We start from the raw sequence: 11,365 nt of genomic DNA, 5'->3' as shown, positions 1-11,365 counted from the left end.
GAAGGGGTGTGGTCTAATGACATCAACACCCTATATCAGGTGTGCATAATTATTAGGCAACTTCCTTTCCTTTGGCAAAATGGGTCAAAAAAAGGACTTGACAGGTTCAGAAAAGTCAAAAATAGTGAGATATCTTGCAGAGGGATGCAGCACTCTTAAAATTGCAAAGCTTCTGAAGCGTGATCATCGAACAATCAAGCGTTTCATTCAAAATAGTCAACAGGGTCGCAAGAAGCGTGTGGAAAAACCAAGGCGCAAAATAACTGCCCATGAACTGAGAAAAGTCAAGCGTGCAGCTGCCAAGATGCCACTTGCCACCAGTTTGGCCATATTTCAGAGCTGCAACATCACTGGAGTGCCCAAAAGCACAAGGTGTGCAATACTCAGAGACATGGCCAAGGTAAGAAAGGCTGAAAGACGACCACCACTGAACAAGACACACAAGCTGAAACGTCAAGACTGGGCCAAGAAATATCTCAAGACTGATTTTTCTAAGGTTTTATGGACTGATGAAATGAGAGTGAGTCTTGATGGGCCAGATGGATGGGCCCGTGGCTGGATTGGTAAAGGGCAGAGAGCTCCAGTCCGACTCAGACGCCAGCAAGGTGGAGGTGGAGTACTGGTTTGGGCTGGTATCATCAAAGATGAGCTTGTGGGGCCTTTTCGGGTTGAGGATGGAGTCAAGCTCAACTCCCAGTCCTACTGCCAGTTTCTGGAAGACACCTTCTTCAAGCAGTGGTACAGGAAGAAGTCTGCATCCTTCAAGAAAAACATGATTTTCATGCAGGACAATGCTCCATCACACGCGTCCAAGTACTCCACAGCGTGGCTGGCAAGAAAGGGTATAAAAGAAGAAAATCTAATGACATGGCCTCCTTGTTCACCTGATCTGAACCCCATTGAGAACCTGTGGTCCATCATCAAATGTGAGATTTACAAGGAGGGAAAACAGTACACCTCTCTGAACAGTGTCTGGGAGGCTGTGGTTGCTGCTGCACGCAATGTTAATGGTGAACAGATCAAAACACTGACAGAATCCATGGATGGCAGGCTTTTGAGTGTCCTTGCAAAGAAAGGTGGCTATATTGGTTACTGATTTGTTTTTGTTTTGTTTTTGAATGTCAGAAATGTATATTTGTGAATGTTGAGATGTTATATTGGTTTCACTGGTAAAAATAAATTATTGAAATGGGTATATATTTGTTTTTTGTTAAGTTGCCTAATAATTATGCACAGTAATAGTCACCTGCACACACAGATATCCCCCTAAAATAGCTATAACTAAAAACAAACTAAAAACTACTTCCAAAACTATTCAGCTTTGATATTAATGAGTTTTTTGGGTTCATTGAGAACATGGTTGTTGTTCAATAATAAAATTAATCCTCAAAAATACAACTTGCCTAATAATTCTGCACTCCCTGTATATATCTGTATTTGTTTTTTATTTGTATCTTCTGTACCACTACTCTTGCACCCACTGCTATGGAATTTGGAGGCATTTTTTCTTTTATATCTAAACAAGTAATTAAATCCACAAATAAAAAGATCACTTTTCTTTCATGTAAATGGTAAGAGTCCATGAGCTAGTGACGTATGGGATATACGAATTTCCTACCAGGAGGGGCAAAGTTTCCCAAACCTCAAAATGCCTATAAATACACCCCTCACCACACACTTTCTTCAGTTTTTACAAACGTTGCCTCCTATGGAGGTGGTGAAGTAAGTTTGTGCTTTATTTTTAAAACATACCTACCTGTAACCCAGAACAAACTATATAGACTGTAGCACCTGTATTTAATAAGTAGACATTTGTTTTACTTCAGTATTGCATGGTGATTGTCACCTTTGATTTTGGGGGCCTTTTAAGACAGGTGTGCAGATAATAATATTACTAATTATGCTATAATTTAGATTCGAATCATAGTAGCAGTTTTGTTTGTTTTATTGTTTGAATTAATGCTGTAAATACTTTTGCAGTCCATTGAAATTTGTCCTTTTTGTTACTACTTGATTGTTTTGAAATGCTTTTTTTAATGATATATAATCCTGACATTTTCAGTAACGAGATTTCATAACAACACAAGCTTCTTTTTTCATTGTAAACCTTGATTTATCATTTGTACAATCTCTATCTTTGGAAGCAGACAGAGTATTTCTGATCTGTCTAAGATCTATAGTGTTAGGTAGATAGATGGACATGCTATACTGAACTTCTCTATCTTGTTTAGTGTCCACAAGACCTTGGCTTCAAGGCAAATGAAGATGCATCACCTCTGCTTAAAGTGGATGTCCGGTATCTACAATGGTTGAGTGGAAAGCTGCGCTTTTCCTGGAAGATTCTTCATGCTGCGGAGCAGGAGAAATGTGCTCTTTTATATAAGGTATGGCTAGATTTTCATTTGCTTTTTCACTAAATTGAACAGCCGTTTATCATTTATGGACCTATTGATTTTTTGAACACACAAAATTTCATGTGGTATAAACTATTAAAGATATTTTTTTTGCAGATATTTTTCCCACATTTAGAATTTATTAAAATAACAAGGAAGGAATATATATATATATATATATATATATATATATATATATATATATATATATATATATACACACACACACACACACACATCAAGTCACAAAATACCACATTCATTGGAACTACTATTTGCATGACAGAGATACACTCAGCAACTTATAATTCTGGGACTCATATTCTAGCATCAAGATTTGTCACACATTTGTGATAATACATTTTCTCCTACATTGGTGTGTCCGGTCCACGGCTTCATCCTTACTTGTGGGATATTCTCTTCCCCTACAGGAAATGGCAAAGAGAGCACACAGCAAGAGCTGTCCATATAGACCCCCTCTGGCTCCGCCCCCCAGTCATTCTCTTTGCCGCTCTGAACAAGTAGCATCTCCACGGGGATGGTAAAGAGTATGTGGTGTTAGTTGTAGTTTTATTTCTTCTATCAAGAGTTTGTTATTTTAAAATAATGCCGGTTTGTACTATTTACTCTACAACAGAAAGTGAAGAAGAGTTCTGTTAAGAGGAGTATGATTTTAGCAGCAGTAACAAAAATCCATTGCTGTTCCCACGCAGGACTGTTGAAACCAGAGAACTTCAGTTGGGGGGAACAGTTTGCAGACTTTTCTGCTCCAGGTATGACTAGTCTCTTTTCTAACAAGACATAGTAATGCTAGAAGACTGTCATTTTCCCTTATGGGATCGGTAAGCCATTTTCTTAGACTCATAACAGAATGAAGGCTTATAAATGGGCTCTATACTGGTTGACACTATTGTGGGCTAAATCGATTGATTTATATGAATTTTGGGGTGTTTTGTGATTATGAAACACTTTTGGGAACATTTTTATTACGCCTGGCAGTTTGTTTAGACACCTAATCTAGTCAGGAAGGCCCCTTCACTCTGCTATGCAGAGGGAGGAGGCCTCATTTTCGCGCCTCAGTTGCGCAGTTACTTTTGGAAGCAGTGCATGCAGCTTCATGTGAGAGGGTCCTGTGGCCATAAAAACGATTTCAAGAAGGCTTATTTCTGTGGTGAATAACCCCCAAGGAAGGTAAAAGCTGCAGCAAAGGCTGTGGCAGGGACTGTAGTGGGTTTAAACTGGTAAATTGAACAATTAGCTCCGGTTTGCTCATTTAAGGGGTTAGAGACAATACTTTCAAAGCATTAAGACACTAGGGTGCAAATTTTGTAAAGATCGGATATTTTCTTCATAGTTTTTCAAACATTCAGAAATAAAGTGTGCTCTTTTTATTATTTAAAGAGACAGTAACGGTTTTGTTTAAAAACGGTTTTATTGCATTAATAGCCTGCCTAAGTCTGTCTAACATGTCTATACCTTCAGATAGCTTATGTTCTGTGTATATGGAGGCCAAGGTGGTTCCCCCTTTAAATGTATGTTCAAATTGTGCCATGGCGTCCAAAAAAAGTAAGGACAGTACTGTCACATTTAATAAGGTTGCCCAAGATGATTCTTCAAGTGAAGGTAGTGGGGATAGTTCATCATCCTCTCCTTCTGTGTCAACACCAGTTTTGCCCGCGCAGGCGATACCTAGTACATCTAGCGCGCCAATGCTTGTTACTATGCAGCAATTAACTGCAGTAATGGATAATTCTATAGCAAATCTTTTATCCAAACTGCCAGCATTTCCCAGAAAGCGTGATTGCTCAGTTTTAAATACAGAGGATGAGCAAGTGGGCGCTGACGATAATTTATCTGTTATACCCTCACACCAGTCTGAATTGGCAGTGAGAGAGGGTCTGTCTGAGGGAGAAATTTCTGATTCAGGAAAAGTTTCTCAGCAGGCAGAACCTGATATTGTGGCATTTAAATTTAAGTTAGAACATCTCCGCGCCCTGCTTAAGGAGGTGCTAACTACTCTTGATGATTGTGACTCTTTGGTGATTCCAGAGAAATTGTGCAAAATGGACAAATTCTTAGAGGTCCCTGTGCACGCTGATGCCTTTCCGATACCCAAGAGGGTAGCGGACATAGTGACCAAGGAGTGGGAGAAACCAGGTATACCTTTTGTCCCACCTCCTATATTTAAGAAAATGTTCCCCATTGTTGACCCCAGAAGGGACGCATGGCAAACAGTCCCTAAGGTTGAGGGGGCAGTTTCTACGTTGGCCAAGCGCACAACTATTCCCATTGAGGACAGTTGTGCTTTTAAAGATCCTATGGATAAAAAATTGGAAGGATTGCTTAAAAAGATATTTGTTCAGCAAGGTTTCCTTCTCCAACCAATTTCGTGCATTATTCCTGTCACCACGGCGACGTCTTTTTGGTTCGAGGAACTAGAAAATTTGCTCCATAAGGAGACTCCATATGAGGAAGTCATGGACAGAATTCACGCACTAAAGTTGGCTAATTCCTTTATTTTAGATGCCGCCTTTCAATTGGCTAAATTAGCGGCGAAAAATTCAGGTTTTGCAATAGTGGTGCGCAGAGCGCTTTGGCTAAAATCTTGGTCGGCGGATGTGTCGTCCAAGACAAAACTGCTTAATATTTTCGGGCCAGAATTGAAGGAGATTATCTCAGACATCACTGGGGGAAAGGGCCATGCCCTCCCACAGGATAGGCCTTTCAAGGCTAAGAACAAATCTAATTTTCGTTCCTTTTGCAATTTCAGGAACGGACCGTCTCCTAACTCTGCAGACTCTAGACAAGAGGGTAACAATTCCCATCCTAAACCAGCATGGAAACCAATGCAAGGCTGGAACAAGGGTAAACAGACCAAGAAGCCTGCGGCTGCTACCAAGACAGCATGAAGGGGTAGCCCCCGATCCGGGACCGGATCTAGTAGGGGGCAGACTTTCTCTCTTTGCTCAGGCTTGGGCAAGAGATGTTCCGGATCCCTGGGCACTAGAAATAGTCTCTCAGGGGTATCTTCTGGAATTCAAGGAACTTCCTCCAAGGGGAAGGTTCCACTTGTCTCGCTTATCTTCAAACCAGATAAAGAGACAGGCATTCTTACATTGCGTAGAGGGCCTATTAAAGATGGGAGTGATACACCCAGTTCCAACAGCGGAACAAGGACTGGGTTTTTACTCAAACCTGTTCGTAGTTCCCAAAAAAGAGGGAACTTTCAGGCCAATTCTGGACTTAAAAATTCTAAACAAATTCCTCAGAGTTCCATCATTCAAAATGGAAACCATTCGGACGATTTTACCAACAATCCAGGAGTGTCAATACATGACTACCGTGGACTTAAAGGATGCGTACCTACATATTACTATCCACAAAGATCATCATCAGTTCCTAAGGTTCGCCTTTCTGGACAAACATTACTAGTTTGTGGCTCTTCGGTTTGGTTTAGCCACTGCTCCCAGAATTTTCACAAAGGTGCTAGGGTCTCTACTAGCGGTTCTAAGACCAATGGGCATTGCGGTGGCACCTTATTTATACGACATCCTAATCCAAGCGTCGTCCCTTTCCAGAACAAGGGCTCATACAGACATTGTGCTAGCCTTTCTCAGGTCTCACGGGTGGAAGGTGAACGTAGAAAAGAGTTCCCTGTCCCCGTCCACAAGGGTTCCTTTTCTGGGAACAATAATAGATTCTGTAGAAATTAAGATTTTTCTGACAGAGGTCAGAAAATTAAAGCTTCTAAACGCTTGTCAAGTTCTTCAATCTATTCCTCAGCCTTCCATAGCTCAGTGCATGGAGGTAATAGGATTAATGGTTGCAGCAATGGACGTGGTTCCTTTTGCTCAAATTCATCTAAGACCATTACAACTGTGCATGCTCAAACAGTGGAATGGGGATTATGCAGACTTATCTCCCCAGATTCAAGTAGACCAGGTAACCAGAGACTCACTCCGCTGGTGGTTGACTCAGGATCACCTGTCTCAGGGAATGAGTTTCCTCAGACCAGTGTGGGTCATCGTCACGACCGATGCCAGTCTCTTAGGCTGGGGCGCGGTCTGGGACTCCCTGAAAGCTCAGGGTCTATGGTCTCGGGAAGAATCTCTCCTCCCGATAAACATTTTGGAACTGAGAGCGATATTCAATGCGCTCCTGGCCTGGCCTCACCTAGCGAAGGCCAGATTCATAAGATTTCAGTCGGACCACATGACGACTGTAGCGTACATCAATCATCAGGGGGGAACAAAGAGTTCCTTGGCGATGAGAGAGGTATCCAAGATCATCAAATGGGCGGAGGATCACTCCTGCCACCTATCTGAAATCCACATCCCAGGAGTAGACAACTGGGAGGCGGATTATTTGAGTAGTCAGACTTTCCATCCGGGGGAGTGGGAACTTCACCCGGAGGTCTTTGCCCAGTTAACTCAACTATGGGGCACTCCAAATATGGATCTGATGGCGTCTCGTCAGAACTTCAAGGTTCCTCGTTACGGGTCCAGATCCAGGGATCCCAGGGCGACACTGGTGGATGCATTAGTGGCACCTTGGTCGTTCAATCTAGCTTATGTGTTTCCACCGTTCCCTCTCCTTCCCAGGCTTGTAGCCAGGATCAAACAGGAGAAGGCATTGGTGATTCTAATAGCTCCTGCATGGCCACGCAGGACCTGGTATGCAGACCTGGTGAATATGTCATCGGCTCCACCATGAAAGCTACCTTTGAGACAGGATCTTCTAGTACAAGGTCCATTCGAACATCCAAATCTAGTCTCTCTGCAACTGACTGCTTGGAAATTGAACGCTTGATTCTATCTAAGCGTGGGTTTTCAGATTCAGTTATAGATAATCTGGTTCAAGCCAGAAAACCTGTAACTAGGAAAATTTACCATAAGATATGGCAAAAATATATCCGTTGGTGTGAATCCAAGGGATTCTCTTGGAGTAAAATTAAAATTCCTAGGATTCTTTCCTTTCTCCAAGAGGGTTTGGATAAAGGTTTGTCAGCTAGTTCTTTAAAAGGACAGATATCTGCTCTGTCTGTTTTTTTACACAAACGTCTGGCAGCCGTGCCAGATGTACAGGCGTTTGTACAGGCGTTAGTTAGAATCAAGCCTGTCTACAGACCTATGACTCCTCCTTGGAGGCTAAATTTAGTTCTTTCAGTTCTTCAGGGGGTTCCGTTTGAACCCATGCATTCCATAGATATTAAGTTACTATCTTGGAAAGTTCTGTTTTTGGTTGCTATTTCTTCTGCTAGAAGAGTTTCTGAATTATCTGCTTTGCAGTGTACTTCTCCCTATCTGGTATTCCATACAGATAAGGTAGTTTTACGTACCAAGCCTGGTTTTCTTCCAAAGGTGGTTTCCAACAGGAATATTAACCAGGAAATAGTTGTTCCTTCTCTGTGTCCGAATCCAGTTTCGAAGAAGGAACGTTTGTTACACAACCTAGATGTGGTCCGTGCTTTAAAATTCTATTTAGAAGCAACAAAGGATTTCAGACAGACATCCTCCTTGCTTGTCGTTTATTCTGGTAAGAGGAGAGGGCAGAAAGCTACTGCTACCTCTCTTTCTTTTTGGCTGAAAAGCATCATCCGATTGGCTTATGAGACTGCCGGACGGCAGCCTCCTGAACGAATTACAGCTCACTCTACTAGAGCTGTGGCTTCCACATGGGCCTTCAAGAACGAGGCTTCTATTGATCAGATCTGTAAGGCAGCGACTTGGTCTTCTCTGCATACTTTTGCCAAATTTTACAAATTCGATACTTATGCTTCTTCGGAGGCTGTTTTTGGGAGAAACGTTTTGCAAGCCGTGGTGCCTTCTGTTTAGGTAACCTGACTTGTTCCCTCCCTTCATCCGTGTCCTAAAGCTTTGGTATTGGTTCCCACAAGTAAGGATGAAGCCATGGACCGGACACACCAATAAATTTCTTTCTCCTACGGTGTGTCCGGTCCACGACCCGCCCTGGCTTTTAGTCAGGTTTAAAATTTTTATTTCTGTACACTTCAGTCACCACGGCACCCTATAGTTTCTCCTTTTTCTCCTAACCGTAGGTCGAATGACTGGGGGGCGGAGCCAGAGGGAGGGCTATATGGACAGCTCTTGCTGTGTGCTCTCTTTGCCATTTCCTGTAGGGGAAGAAAATATCCCACAAGTAAGGATGAAGCAGTGGACCGGACACACCGTAGGAGAAAGAAATTTATCAGGTAAACATAAATTCTGTTTTTTGATATGTACATATATTAATTTTTCTTTTGATTCTTTTTGTATGCGTATATTTTGTCACTTGATGTGCATTATATATATACTGTTTATATATTTGATCTGCATGCATTAGAAATAGGCTCAATCAGCGCTATCCCACCCCTTTGCCAAACATTGTACCCACGCAAAGTATAGTGAAATTGGGGATTTCACTTTACAGAGCCTAGGGATTTAGCTGCAGGTTTTTGGTATTCTTTTGCCTTAGCAACAGTGTATATTTATTGACTCTTAGTGTGGAAGCGTCTGTTAGCCCTTTCTCATATATATATATATATATATATATATATATATATATATATATATTGAGCCAAGGGAAAGTAAAATATGAAGGGCGCTCAGTGTGAAGAAAAGTGTAAGTGAACTGGAACTGGGTGGTATAAACCCAGCCGAGGAATTTGTCAATAATCGCAATAAAAACAAAAGATAGTGGGTACAATGTATCAAGTTGTATAAAAAATGTTCCCACAGATGGTATTACCAGGTGATTGATGGTCAGAGGGGTCTTATTATAGTCGCTATAAATTATTACAATATACAATATACAATATTGGACTGCAATTCATATATGGAGCACACAATAATAAACAATAAACAATAAACAGTCGAAAATAGAGTATTGTGCAAAGACCCCAAGTGTTAAAGATACAAGTGCAATTAGCAAAGTACAAATATTAGACAAACAAATTGTGGTGAAATAACAGTCCTTAAACGATACTGGGTGGAAGTAGTGAGAGTCCCAAAGCTGTGTGGCACACTGTCCCCTCAGGGGATTCTACTTACTCTCCTTAACCTCAATCCATATGAGGTAAGTGTCGCACAGGGTAAGTAGAATGAGCTCCCTCGTCGTATCAGGTGTCCACCGGCTTGTAAATGTCTCCCGGCACCTCCACTCACATACGTAAATGAGAAGAGAGAGAACAATAATAGTGCAACCCTGTTGAATGAACAGTACTGTGCACAATATGACTGTAAGAATATTACTCACACAATACAACCTCAGATGTATATGAGGTATTTTATTAGCATCAATGAATTAAAACCTAGATACAGTATATCCGCTATTGCATTACAGCTCCTGCGGTATCCGTGTACATAGCAATCACTATTACGAACTTTTTTAAAAGCGAGAGCTTTCCAAAATATCTACAGTCCAAACTACCGTAATCTGGCATTGGCTGTGTAGTGAAACAAGAAGTCCTAACGCGTTTCGAAGGTCTGGGACATATACGACCTTCTTCTTCAGAGGAATTCCTCTGAAGAAGAAGGTCGTATATGTCCCAGACCTTCGAAACGCGTTAGGACTTCTTGTTTCACTACACAGCCAATGCCAGATTACGGTAGTTTGGACTGTAGATATTTTGGAAAGCTCTCGCTTTTAAAAAAGTTCGTAATAGTGATTGCTATGTACACGGATACCGCAGGAGCTGTAATGCAATAGCGGATATACTGTATCTAGGTTTTAATTCATTGATGCTAATAAAATACCTCATATACATCTGAGGTTGTATTGTGTGAGTAATATTCTTACAGTCATATTGTGCACAGTACTGTTCATTCAACAGGGTTGCACTATTATTGTTCTCTCTCTTCTCATTTACGTATGTGAGTGGAGGTGCCGGGAGACATTTACAAGCCGGTGGACACCTGATACGACGAGGGAGCTCATTCTACTTAGCCTGTGCGACACTTACCTCATATGGATTGAGGTTAAGGAGAGTAAGTAGAATCCCCTGAGGGGACAGTGTGCCACACAGCTTTGGGACTCTCACTACTTCCACCCAGTATCGTTTAAGGACTGTTATTTCACCACAATTTGTTTGTCTAATATTTGTACTTTGCTAATTGCACTTGTATCTTTAACACTTGGGGTCTTTGCACAATACTCTATTTTCGACTGTTTATTGTTTATTATTGTGTGCTCCATATATGAATTGCAGTCCAATATTGTATATTGTATATTGTAATAATTTATAGCGACTATAATAAGACCCCTCTGACCATCAATCACCTGGTAATACCATCTGTGGGAACATTTTTTATACAACTTGATACATTGTACCCACTATCTTTTGTTTTTATTGCGATTATTGACAAATTCCTCGGCTGGGTTTATACCACCCAGTTCCAGTTCACTTACACTTTTCTTCACACTGAGCGCCCTTCATATTTTACTTTCCCTTGGCTCAATATTTTTTCTGTATTGGGATTGTGGGGTTTGGGGATCCCGCAGTCCTAATAGGTAATTTGGGGCAGCATAGTGCAGCACTAGCATTCTTTCTCTAATAGGGATTTTTTCGAGACTTACACCTAACTTGCGCTGTTATCACAAACCCATTCTTTGTTACATATATATATATATATATATATATATATATAAAACAATAGAAGAAAGCACTCTCAGGACTTCTCAATAGTGGGTCAACCAAAAGGCTTAGAGTTTATTTATGTTTCGGGGTTCACACAGACCTGTTGAAGGGGTCTGTGTGAATCCCGAAACGTAAATAAACTCTAAGCCTTTTGGTTGACCTACTATTGAGAAGTCCTGAGAGTGCTTTCTTCTATTGTGATATACTTTTTTCATGTTAGCCCCCAGGCTGTTGACACAGGAGGTCGGATTTACTACAAGGAGGAATATATATATATATATATATATATATATATATATATATATATATATATATATATATATACATACATACATAC

The 11,365-nt window shown here is 41.0% G+C and overlaps 1 protein-coding gene across 3 annotated transcripts in view; it reads left to right on the top strand.

Moving 5' to 3' along the window:
• Window positions 1-11,365, top strand: part of TEDC1 (tubulin epsilon and delta complex 1) — a 473,641-nt gene that overhangs the window by 133,514 nt on the left and 328,762 nt on the right. For all 3 annotated transcript variants that reach the window (XM_053697856.1, XM_053697858.1, XM_053697857.1), the window contains exon 4: window positions 2,232-2,384. In XM_053697856.1, coding sequence (XP_053553831.1) covers window positions 2,232-2,384 — 153 coding nt within the window. The remainder of the gene's footprint in view (window positions 1-2,231; window positions 2,385-11,365) is intronic.

The sequence above is a fragment of the Bombina bombina genome, chromosome 1, assembly GCF_027579735.1.
Source record: "Bombina bombina isolate aBomBom1 chromosome 1, aBomBom1.pri, whole genome shotgun sequence".
Classification (NCBI taxonomy): Eukaryota; Metazoa; Chordata; class Amphibia; order Anura; family Bombinatoridae; genus Bombina; species Bombina bombina.
This window is presented reverse-complemented; position numbering and strand designations above follow the sequence as displayed.